The following is a 12,965-nucleotide window of genomic DNA, read 5'->3' on the forward strand; positions in this document are numbered from 1 at the left end:
ATACACAACTTTTATAATTCTAGCATAAGCAAGATATGGGTAGATAAAGGCTTTGAAGGGGTGCAAAGTCTTTAAAGGCTTTAGTATCCCCAAAGCATACTTGTATGCTTAGATCAGCACAGTAGATTTCTCACATAGCAAAAAATTATTTTATTTTCCATCTTAAGTTTACCTATGAGTTGTTTGAACTATAAATACATAATACATGTGATCCAGCAACATACTCTTCCTTTACCTTGAGAAAGAAGGGTTTTAAAGTGCTGCACTGCTTTGTTAACATCCACTTGGAAAAACTCCCATAGTTTAATTTTTGGATATATATCTTCCCAAATTATTTTACGGATATTCTGCAAAAATAAGGATTATGTTAGTTAATAATGTTGATGTTTGATATAATTAGGAAAAGTTAAGTGCTCATATGAATTGTTCAGGAAGAAACATTTAGGGAGTAAAGGGTTATTTGATTAAATATATCTGCAAAGTATAAAGCATTTTTTGTGCATTTCCACAGCCTTAGAAATATTAAGGGTTTATTTAGTTATTTATAGTCTTCATTAGCTTATACTTAGTTCTTATTCACTTACATTCAGGTGATGATCGTTTTCAATCAAGGGAGGGACCCCTTTAGCAGTACACTTTCCATCAGCCACCATACAGGTCAGGTGCCACAGAGCTCTATCCAAGACCCAAGCTGGCTTCAGGTGAGGAGAATTTATAAGGTTGTAGCCACATTCTGGATGCAGCCTGAGCCATTCACTGTTTGTTGCTTATTCAGGCAAAGCAGGCAGAGGGGGGGGTAGGAGGAGGAAGGGAAGAAGAAAAGAAAAAAAAAAAAAAAAAGAGATAAGTACACAAGCTGAACACTTAGTTGTTTTGTGCAAATGTCTTAACACCAAGAAGTTAAAGGCATGTACAGCTAGTTCACATTTCAACTAAAGTTCCGTGCCAATAGAAGATTATGTCTTACACAGAGGTATGCATTACTGATACACATTTGTTTTGCAACAAATGGAGCTGCAGAGATTGCAGAGAAATATTTTTGTTAGTTACACAAAAATATGCAATAGTACCACCAATTCTAAAACACTAAAATCACATTTTTGTTGCAGGAAATACATCAAATGAAGTGCTCTTTTGTGTTGAAAGCCAAACCTATGTGCCAAACCAAGATTTAAGATGGCCCAAGCTATTTATTTTTTAATATTCTTAACTATCATATGATACCCACACAAAGCCAGAGAGCAAGAGGGCATACACACTGCCCAAGAAATAATTAACGAAAAATGTAATTAACTGGGCTTTTGAAGAAAGGATTAGCTGCGACACTGTTGTGTACCTCATAAGCAGCAGAGCAGCGGGAGGTGATGCCACCGAGTCTTACGCAGGAGGTTGAGTGCACTGTCTGGTGCATGCAAATGGAACACTAGTTCAGATCAAGCACTACACTCCACTGTGTCTATTTTCTAAACTCCCCCCACAGCGTCAACGAGCACCAGAAGATATGCTGGACATTAATAATTAACTCAGAGAAGGTAAGGAGCCTTCACTAGAAAATGGGTGTGATATTCTAATATAGACAGTAATGTGCACGTAGCAGCAGGAGTAAACACATAAATAGCAGAGAGAATTTTGATTATGGAAGTATGACAATGAGGAAAAAAATCCTCAAGAGTTAATTTCTTTCCATTTTTGGAACTGTCCTAAACACAGTTTAACTGAAAATAGTTTTCATACATTCTTTTGAATGAATCTCTGCAATTGAAAAACTAAATGTTAAAAAAAAAAAAAGCACAGTGTATAAGAACAACAAAAAAATTACTCAGGTTTTACATGTTTTTTTTTTTTTAAAAATAATTTTTCACAGAACATGTCTTATTAATCCATTGTTTTAGAAAAACAGGGAAAAATAGAAGTAGTACTTCACACAAGGAAAATATATAACAAATTATTATATTGGAAACATAAAGAGCGAGCCATTAACATGTTCAAAATTATACCAGAACAATTAATACCTAAACCCCAAGTCTGCTTAGTTCAAAGAAGTTCAAACAAAAACATCAGAGGGAGAGAAAAGAGTGTACTCTCTCAGATTATAGTGTTAACAGCTCTTCTGAACACCCTCCTACACTACATCTCAAGACCATTATGAACATGGCAAAATTCCATGTTTATAAGGTCATACCATTTCTGGAAATTAAGATCTTCATGGTTTAAATGCCACATACAACTAAAACCACCATACTTATTTCAAAGTTACATAAAGCAGTAAACAACTCAGACTGTTAAAGGCTGTTCTAACCAAAGCCAATCAGATTCCCCCTCCTCCTTTTTTTTTTAAACACATATACTACTTCTGAAAAAAAAAAAAAAAAGAAAAAGAAAAAAAGAAGCCTCAAATAAGCCAAATTAGCTTACTTGATTCATCTATCAAAACCCATGATTTACTGTAAAGGACTTTAATGAGTACATACAATTAATTCTAAAGAGACAATATATAATTTAAATCTAAGGTTCTAATCGTGCCAAAAGAAAAAAGTCAACAGGCCTTCCACTCAATCTGGTATGGATACTGTATATTATATAGCTGAGAAAAGGTGGTGTTTGATGTGATTAGTCAAGTGCTTAGAAGCAGGATTTACTGAAGTGCTAAATTGCAAATAGACAATATGGCCTTTTCTGAAAGACAAAGAAAATACAATTTATTTCAGTTTATTTTATTTTTATGCTTTATTACAGCCACTGAAAGCTTGGAAAAGAAAAAAACTACTCTCCTTTTTCTATCTCTGGTGAGCAGTAAACGCCATTGAACACAATATTTCTTATTTGATGGTGTTTGAACACCGTGAAGGAAATGGCAGGCCAAAGAGGGCACTTCTTCCTAGTTACCAGACAGGGTTTGCAAGTTTATCTATGATAGTCCTGCTAACATGTCAAAGGTGCATCTATATTTAACATTAGCACATGCATCTAACTTTACTTTTAAAGTCAGGCTATAAATGCTGGCTTTCATTAGAGACTGACAGAGACATTAACACCAAAAACTGATTCTCACCATTCTCTACTGTGCAAGCAGCCTGTTCCCATTCCCGTGTAAAAACCAAACACCTCAGCTTAACCACTTAATATTGAAAGTCAGCTCTCTGACTTTACAACAGGAACAGAGAGGAACCATTGCCATTTTTGTACAGTGGTCTCGGGTAGAAAGCAGAAACTACCAACAGATACAACCATCGTAAACTGAAGGGTCATGAGCTGTTAGAATTACCAGCATTAGGGGATTTACTGTGAGACAACTTAAGCTTTTAATGAAGATATTCTGCAGAATTAATTATGATGTGCAAGTGTCCATAATCTGCTCAGAATAACTGACTATGCGTTTTGTCGTCTATATTCCATGAAACGTTTCACAATTAAATCACCCTACTGTGCTGTGCAAGAATGAACTAATTTAACTATTAGCAATTACTGTTCATTTAAATACCAAAACAAGGTAAAGTTAAATTTCCATATCATCAAGATCCAGACAAAAAGAATCCCCAAAACCATTTGCCTATTTTCTTATTTCAAAAGCCCCAAAATGTTTTACCTCCACAGTCACGTACAACATTATTGCTTACTCAGACGTTTATCAATCTATCTTTCTGCTTATGCTAAATTTGGCATTTATCAAAGTTTGAAGTCAGTTGTAAATCAAGAGGTTTTGATGATAAACAACAAAGAGGGGGAAAAAAAATTTGAGTTTAAAAGTTTGAAAATGGAAACAAAGCCATCAGATACACCTTGCTTAATGATGTAAGTCAGGACCATGGTCATTTGAATATTTCTATCCTGTTAGAAGACACTTCTAAGCATTCTTTCACCACAGTATAAATGTTTAGTCATCCATCCCAGTGAAGATTACTTTGAACTCTGAATGTAACCTGGAAAAGTCCTTCTACAAATGTAGCCAAGTAATAACATAACACTCAAATAAAAACTCTTCTCAAATATAATTTGGAGTCTAATAAATAATTTAGGTTTAGATATTTCTGTCCATAAAAACATTCTCCTTGGTGGCATGCAAATACACACAATAAAAAGATGACAGGATCTCAAGTGTGCGAGAGAGAAACTGGACTTCTAGTTGGTTAAGTGCAAGAAATTTTTTAATCCCAAATTGGGAGAATGTTTAAAAGCCTAATTCCCTCAGACAGGGAGCCAATAACTATACTTAGTAACTTTTCAACAAACAGATAGGGCAAACAACAGGGCCCCCACTGTGTTGCAGACTGCCTGGATAGGAATGTTTGGCAGAAATCAACACCAAAGACCTGAAGCAAGTAAAGCTTGAAATTCACAGACACCTGTGAGTGTTTCTTTAAGCCTCAAAGGACTGTAACATCAACATGCATAACCATCTGTTGTACTCTCTGCTATGAGAATGCTAATTATTGTGATCTTTAGGATTACAGCTTAAGATGAAAACTGCATTATAAACATAATCAAAGTAAACTTATCCAAACAATCAGCAAACTTAAAAATGTTCAAGTACTATAATTTAAATTTCATCAGATCATACTGAAGAAAACCCACTGTCCCTTGGTGCACAACAGACAACTTTAGCTACAAAAAGCAATTAAGTAAAGCCTCCAATGTATTGGTGTATCTATGCTTAAAAAGAACCCACCCCAAACACAAAACTATCTTTTTTTTTCCCCAGCTTTTTCCCCACGGACTGAGCTGTAACATTTCCTCCACTGCTTAACCCTCTGGTCCCTATTCTGTTTGCTGTCTGCACATTAGATCCAAATTAGAGCAGTTACTTTTAAGCAGCTACAAGAACAATTCCCCGTTTAACAATAAAGTACTCAGTTTATGTTCACCAAATAATTCATAATGCAGCTCTCACAGAAATGAATGGAATCTGCATATCGCAGATCATAAAAATAAGCATATTATAAAAATACAGACACATGCACAGTTCGTTACTTTTCTGTAATAAGGGCTCTATTCACTCTTTCAGTAACAATACTAAACTCTTTTACATGTTATGGAGGCATATCAGCTATAATTGTAAAGACTTGTCCTGGATTTAAGAGATTCAAAGACAAGACACAACTAAATTGCTTAAAACAGTTACTAGAAGATGGGTTCAAGGGGGAAAAGTTAAGGGAAATAATGAAATGTAATTATAGGATCAAGCTGGTTATTAACACACACAACAACCATACCAGTATGATTGTAGACTACATCGGTGATGCAAAGCATATTCCATTCGTTTTTCAATTTTTCCACAAGAGCTCCTATATCACTCCAAGTGCACTTTTTATTATGGCTTGAAAATTCAGGATTTACTTCTAACTGATCAGCCAGTGAATAACACGATCTAGACAGTCCAAGCTTCTGCAGTGGTGTAAAATGAATCATGTTGTAACCTATGTAATAAGAAGCCATTTATTTATTAAGAAAAACAAATTTCAGTCAAAGTTAATTGAAAGAAGCATAGTAAGTTACAGTTATAACATGTACTTAAAGCTAGTGTTTGGAATTACCAGTGTAAATTAATCTGAATCTTCCCCTTGAAATCTGACATAACACAAGCTTTAAAAATCATCCTGTCAGTTCTACAAACTTCCGAGTCTATCTGAAATCAAAACAATGAAACAAAAATGTTTTCCCCTATCAGGTAATCCCTGAATTTTTGCACCTCTGCAAATATTTTAATAATTTCACTGGTTTAATCTGTTAACTAAATTGAATCTAGTGGAAAATATTTAGTCTACAAAATAAAGAAAAAATGAGCTGTTTACACTGAAGCTCTTCAGTGTTACTTTGGTTTTTGATCATAAGACAAAAACATATATCCTTTAATATAGTATGTGTATTGGCATTACCTGTTTCTTTTGCAACTTTAAGCCTATCTTCCCATTCATGAAAGGGTCCCAGACACTTAGCGAGGAAAGTCTGGAGCGTAACACAATCCAAAGGTAACACATGATTATCGGCTCCAACATGCAAAATAGGATCCACAACTATGTAACCTCCACCACTTTTTTCATTTCTAGGAAAAATTAATTTTCATTGGTATAGTAAACACTCATTGTATCAGTCAGTTTCAAAAAGAGAATCCAACAAGCACAGCTACTTCGAAAACACAGTAGCTCCATACAGTGGTTGGGGGTGGGTGGGGTGGGGAATGTGGGGAACAGGAGTACAGGGCACCTGAAGAAAATAGGAAACACTGAGGGTATGTTCATCTCTCCAGCATCTTCTCTCTACTGGACTTCTGCCAGTTGCTTATAAGAATACAACTGGGATAGAGAGCTTTAAACTTTCTGCAAAAGTGAGATACCTTTGTTATTTTCTGAGACAAGAGCACTGGTTCCTCCTTATAGGATACTGACAGAAACAAAGAAAGTATGACTGCCCATCTTTTATACAAAGACCTCCATTTGGAGCACCATCCTTGAAAGAGACCTGAGCTCACTGTTCTTGAAGCCTGAGGGAATTTAACCATCCATCTTCCAGAAAGTCAGAATACCAGACTACAGTCATTACAGATACTGGCATTCTCCTCTGCACTCGTCCTGTACAAACAAAGGAGGAAGTGAAGAATGTGAAGTAAAGAATGCCAAAACATCTGTGCTAGGAAAAAAAAAAAAAAAGCAACCTTCAAAGTCAATGAAGAAAGTGCAAATTAACTCAGATACTTAGAATGCTGATGACTTTGAAAAACTTGTAAAAATGGCTTGCCTTTCCAACAGTCATAGAAAATTGACCAACTTTGCTCTGTATAGCCTCCAGAATATCTTTGCATCAGAAAGTATTAGACAACCACCACAGCTACTGTCTTTCATTAGCAAGATTCAGATAGGCCCCACAGTTGCAATTTGAAAGATGCATGGGAAAAAAACGTTTTTATTTTTAACAGTGATTTCTTCAGGTTAAATTGTGAACTAAGGGAACAAGACTGCATTTGGCTGTAAGTACAGAATTTCCCTTACCCAAGACTGAAATAGTACTGATATGACCCTGAAATTTGGAGATCCAGCTTGCAGTATTTGTCAGAGTCATCTTCTTTTCCTGTGGGATTGTGCCATGATAATGTCCTGAACTTTTGGCGATCAAATACTTCTCCAGAAGCTGGATAATTTGTGTACACAGTAACGGGCTTGCCTTGGAGAGTTGGGCCCAATCGGAACTGTAGTTCAAAACCTGAGGAAAAAAAACCATAAAATCACTTTATCAGGAGGACTAGATATTTCTGTTCTGTAACTGCAAATCACAATTTGATATTAAGTTAAGAAGAAAGTGCACCAACATATCTGCCAAGAGTTTCAGTAGAATGGTATTATTTCTACACCATCATCTCTCCATGCTTTCTTCGCATACTTTACATATAATCCTCTTGTTTGCTTATACGGCACTATTTATCTCTTTTCCAATTTGTTCCTCTTTGCTACATAAAGTCTTAAAACCAAAATACAGCAAAGCATCATACAATTTTATTCAGATTTTGGTTTATGTAGTATTTAAGTACTTAGGTTTACCAACTCAATATATTAAGTTGACCCATAGAAACATCTGAAAAAAACCCCTGAAACTCATTTTGAAACAGAAAATATTTCAAATCCCTTCATTCTCCATTGAGAGTTCACCATATAACGCTAAATTCCTAAGGCTTTTAACTGTAAAATGACATATACATGTGTTTAATCTACAATGTACAAAATGTTAACCTTTCAGAGAGCTGAACAAATCAAAGGGAGTTTTGTACACGTGCTGCAGGACACATACACACAGAAAGAGCACTATTTAGGCTTAAGATATCCATGATAACGAGAACAAAATTAAGTTAAAATATTAGGACCTAAATCCATAGTGTAGCCTGTTCAGTTGGATATGAAAAACTTAGTTTAGTCAATACTCAACTTGCAGGTATGAGGGCCACCATCATGTGCATGACTAATTACAGGGTCCTGTCAAGTGACTGAAACAGGTTTAAGTGCTTTCACAATTACTTTTACTAAATTACATGCCAGTTATGTAGTTAACTGTAGTAACACACCTACTAGCCCTAGCAGTCTACAAAACTGGAGTAAAAAAAAAAAACCATAAGTATTTGTAAAGAGAAAGTTATTAATACACAGGTGAATTATAAAAGTGTAAAAAAACCAACCCAGAACAACTGCAAGTCCCAGTATCTTAAGTTGAAAAAAATCCATTTGCTTATTAAGTAGAGTCATGGGGACTCTAATATCAGAATTAAATGTCTAAATACATTAAAATGCAAGTATCACCAAGCTTGCAGTTTCTCTTATAAACATAACCCCCACTGTACCAAAACTGCCACGTAAAACAATGGTTTTAGGATGTGAATATTTGTCAGGTAAAAAAAAGCTTAATTGATTGGAAAAAAACAACAACCTTACACACACAAAAAAATCACTTCTGGAAGCTTAAGTGCACTCTCCTCAGTACTGTCCTGACATTTTATTACAGGGATTACTAAAATTAGAGCACAGTGATATATGCCATTGATATCTTATTTCCTGTAACAGTTATACCGACATCAGGAATGCTGTGCTCAAAATTAGCTATGCCCTCTCAGAGACTGCTACTAGCAGAGGCACTTTGAGTGTTTGATAGCCACACACTTCTGTGTGACTCCTTGCAATAAAATTTGCAAGAACTGGAAGGATGAGTTAATAAATGGAGGTTAGGGTTAACTCTGCACTTCTCCACTACTGACATTTTCTTAGGTTACGCTGTCAGAAAATTTTGAAATCAATATAGTTGAAGAGAATTCTTATTCTCAAGAACCAAAATCTTGCTCCTCTACTAAATCACTTTGATATTAGGTTCCTAAATCAGTAACATAAAGTAATAAAACCCACAAAAGTTCACGAGTAATAAAAATTGTTGCTCATTTAAAATGGTTCCTAAAGACAGTGGCCTTAGTTTTAGTCTGGATTTGCTGACCAGCATAATCGAAGACCAATTAGCAGGGTGGTTTTTGGTTTGGTTGGTTTTGTAGGTTTGGGTTTTTTTGTTGTTTGGTTGGTTGTGTTTGTTTTTGTTTTCCAAATAGACTTAAGAACACTTCCAGAGAGAAATAAAGCCAAGTTGCTAGAGTTCTCAGAAGTATGTGACTAGAGTACTAACATGGCATGGCTATGAGAAATCTGACAGGCAAGATAAGATTTAGGAAGAGCCAAAGATCCCATATCCTGAAACGTTACCTCAGGCTTGCAAAATGTTAGTATTACTGATATATTTCAAAATTGTAACAGTAAAGATGGAGTGTTGTATAACATAGCAGATAAATACTAGAGCTTTACTTATAAGGACTTTTTTGGGTCACTTAAGTATAAGTTATAAAAGGAGAGGTCCTGTCCTGCAGAGCCTATCTAAAAAATGATTTGCACTGCATTCCCATGAAGATTGATGGCTCCTAGCCGATCTGCTCTTCATTACTTAAGAGTTTTAGGAGTCAGACTGAACTGCAACTGGATCCCATAGAGTTCTGCAGTGGAAGCATGTCAGAAATTGTTTCATATTAAAACAAGGAAAAAAGTCCTCAGGCTTTTCTCCTTCTATAGCTCTCTTTCTACTGCTGCCCGAAGAAGGTGACGAGCTCTCGGCCATTTCCCTCTCACCCGCCGAGGAGGAAGAGGAGGAGGTTGAGGAGGCCGCAGCCCGCAGCCCCCGACCTACCTTGCTCCAGCCTGAAGAGGGTCTTGTCCAGCTTCTCCATCTCGCCGAGGTGCAGCAGCCGCGTCTCCTTACCGCTCGGCATGGCTGCGGCCGTCTGCCCGGCGCTCCTCCCGCCCCAGGAGACTCACTTCGGGGAGGAAGAAGCGAGCCCTGCCGTGAAGGGAACACAGACAAAAACCCACAAGTCAGCGGCGACCCCCGGGAAGACGGCGGCCGTTTGGGAACGCCTCACGCCGCCGGTCTCGCTTACATGTTCCCCGGCCCCGGGGGAGCGAGAAGACGAGGCGGGGCGGGGAGGAGGGCACGAAGGAGCTGCCAGGAGCCACCCAACCCTCCCCTGGCCGGGGACAGCCGCCGGCAGCACCTCACAACAGTTCCCCGTCCCACAGCGCGGCCCGACCCCGCAGCCAGAGCCGCCGAGGTGCCCCCGGCCCGAGCCGCCCCCGAGGGGGGGAGCCTGACACCTGTCACTCTCCCCGCTCGCCCCGGTGCTGCCGGGAGTCGCCGCCAGGCCCCTCATCACCGCCCTGCCTCCGTGGGAAGCGGTGCTCGCCTCGGCCGTCCCACCATACTCACGAGCGGGCCCGCAGAGCGGCGGAGGCGCAGCTCCCCGCTGAGGGCGACGGCTGCCGAGGCCGAGCGGAACCGGGGCGGGGGCTGGAGCAGCCCGTCCGCCCTCCCCTGCTGCGGCGGCCCCGGGCGGCCGCACTCGGCAGCAGCCGCGACAGACTCGGCGGCACTGCTTTTTTTTTTTTTTTTTTTTCCTCCCCTTTTCTCGCTTTTTTTTGAAACAAACTTTATTGGTTCCGCCGCGGCCGCCCACGGAGACGGGCGGCGCCGCCGCAGCTCCCGCGAGAGCGCAGGGCCGGGCCGGGCCGGGTTTGGCCGGCTCTGCCCCGCCTCTCCCCGCCCCTGCCGGATTCGCCGCGCCCCGCCCCGGGAAGCGAGCCCGGAGGGGAGAGGTGTGCTTTGAAGTCTCCAGCGATCTACGGCGTTGAGCCGGCTGGTGTCTCCGCGAGTCCGGGCCCCGGATTGCCCGAGGGCTTTTGGGGAGCGCCGGGTGGTGGTACCTGATGTTCTGCCCTGGCCTTTACAGCTGCAGCCCCCACTAGCGCCCTCACACACCGCTTGTGCGTACCGGCGCGGGAGACCGCCCGCCGAAGGGGCTCGGGCGCCTGGAACTGGAGCTCCGTGTGATTTAACGGACGTTCCGCTGAGGGAAATGTGGCTGTAAAGGCGGCCTGAAGTAGCTCGGCTGGGGGCTTTGGGCCCAGTCGCTCGCTCCCGACCGGGATGGAAGCGCCGCTCCGCCGGGCTGCCCCGGCGTTCCCGCCTTGCCGCCGCACACCGGGAGCCCGGCAGCCGGCTCCTTCCCGATAGGCTGCGCTGTAGGAAAAACATGGTGTCAGCTTGGGTTTACGTGCTATATATAGTATGTGGACAAGACTACAAACTCCCAGGATCTGTCTTTGACTAAGGAGTAAAGTGGTTAAAAAAAACCCAAACAACAAAAAGCCCCCAAGCCACCACCCTTGTGTTGAAGAACAGTGTCACCCACCTGAACTACTGTCACCCCGCAGCCCTCACGGTTGCTTGATACTGCAGAATACCTGGGACAGTTGCTCCAGGTCTCTCACCAGCGAAATCATTAACTGCACCCCACTGTAAAGGTCAGCCTTGCAGCTTTGGAAGGTCAGTCTATTTTTATTGCCTAGAACTACGTTAAAAAAAAAAAAAAATTGTGCATCTCAATTTACGGTCATTATGTTACACTGGTTTGGGTTTTTTTTTTTTTTTTTTCCTTTTCAAAGGTGATATATTTTGTGGAATTGGGAGGAGTCTACAAAACAATTTAGACTTAACCATTTGGTTCCAGTCATCCCATGCACACCCTTATAACTGTGTCTTACTGCAATGTGTTAATCCAATTACGATGCGTTTAGGGGCAGTCCAAAGGCCTTAATGTGGATGGAAACACTTCCACACATTTCAAACTGAGTTTGTTAGCTTTTGGTAGCTATTTTTTTTCTTTTCCCCCTTTACATGTTCCTTCCTCTGAACGTTTTAAGAAATCAATTCCTCATTACAGTTCACACTTTTTGGTATTGTTGAGAAAGGTTTTCGTCTTGGTGTAAGTGAATATGTCAACTTTTATGCCCCCTGACGGTATTAGGATCCCTAGACAGACTGGGGGAAAATTCCTAGTAAAAGTCCTCCTGTGTGTTTGTGCAGCTCCCCTAACATTCATTTCAATAAACCTCATTCAGATATGATTTCACTGAATTTCACTGAATTTTTAGAGAAGGGACCATAAAGATCATCTAGTCCAACTCCCCTGCTGAAGCAGGATTGCCCAGAGCATGTCAGAGCATGTTACTCAGGACTGCATCCAGGCGGGTCTTGAAAATCTCCAAAGAAGGGGACTCCACAACCTCCCTGGGCAGCCTGTTCCAGTGCTCTGTCACCCTCACCGTAAAGAAGTTTCTTCTCATATTTGAGTGGAACCTCCTATGTTCCAGCTTGTGCCCGTTGCCCCTCGTCCTCTCACTGGCAACCACTGAAAAGAGTCTGGCTCCCTCCTCCTTCAACCCACCCTTTAGATACTTATAAGCATTGATAAGGTCTCCCCTCAGCCTTCTCCAGGCTAAAGAGTCCCAGCTCTCTCAGCCTTTCTTCATAAGAGAGATGCTCCAATCCTTGAATCATCCTCGTTGCCCTTCGCTGGACTCTTTCCAGTAGTTCCCTATCCCTCTTGAATTGGGGAGCCGAGAACTGGATGCAGTATTTCAGTTGTGGCCTCACCAGTGCAGAGTAGAGGGGGAGAATGACTTCCCTCAACCTACTAGCCACATTCTTCCCTATGCAGCCCAGGATTCCATTGGCCTTCCTGGCCACAAGAGCACACTGCTTGCTCATTGTCATTTTGCTGTCTACTAGGACCCCCAGATCTTTTTCTTCAGAACTTGACTCCAGCAGGTCCACACCTAACCTGTATTGGTGCCTAATATTCTTCTTCCCCAGGTGCAGGACCCTACACTTTTCCCTGTTGAACCTCATGAGGTTCTTCCTTGCCCAGCTCTCCAGCCTGTCCAGGTCTCGCTGGATGGCAGCACGGCCCTCCGGGGTGTCAGCCACCCCTCCCAGTTTGGTATCATCAGCAAACTTACTGAGGATACACTCGGTCCCCTCGTCCAGGTCGCTGATGAATATGTTGAACAGGACTGGACCAAGTATTGACCCCTGGGGGACACCACTGGTTACAGGCCTCC

General features: G+C 41.1%; 1 protein-coding gene across 2 annotated transcripts in view; it reads right to left on the minus strand.

The window, feature by feature from the left end:
* AGL (amylo-alpha-1,6-glucosidase and 4-alpha-glucanotransferase) overlaps window positions 1–10,519 on the minus strand; it is a 36,805-nt gene extending 26,286 nt beyond the window's left edge. Inside the window, exons 1-7 of one of the 2 annotated variants that reach the window (XM_074152186.1) lie at window positions 10,273–10,519; window positions 9,697–9,846; window positions 6,984–7,194; window positions 5,874–6,040; window positions 5,211–5,414; window positions 585–766; window positions 236–347 (exon numbers count right to left, since the gene is read on the minus strand). In XM_074152186.1, the coding sequence (XP_074008287.1) occupies window positions 236–347; window positions 585–766; window positions 5,211–5,414; window positions 5,874–6,040; window positions 6,984–7,194; window positions 9,697–9,778 (958 nt within the window). In that variant the 5' untranslated portion in view covers window positions 9,779–9,846; window positions 10,273–10,519. Of the gene's footprint in view, window positions 1–220; window positions 348–584; window positions 767–5,210; window positions 5,415–5,873; window positions 6,041–6,983; window positions 7,195–9,696; window positions 9,847–10,272 lie in introns of those variants that run through there. The other variant, XM_074152187.1, reaches the window with a different exon arrangement.
* Between the last annotated feature and the right edge of the window lie 2,446 nt (window positions 10,520–12,965).

The sequence above is a fragment of the Numenius arquata genome, chromosome 8 (assembly GCF_964106895.1).
Source record: "Numenius arquata chromosome 8, bNumArq3.hap1.1, whole genome shotgun sequence".
Classification (NCBI taxonomy): domain Eukaryota; kingdom Metazoa; phylum Chordata; class Aves; order Charadriiformes; family Scolopacidae; genus Numenius; species Numenius arquata.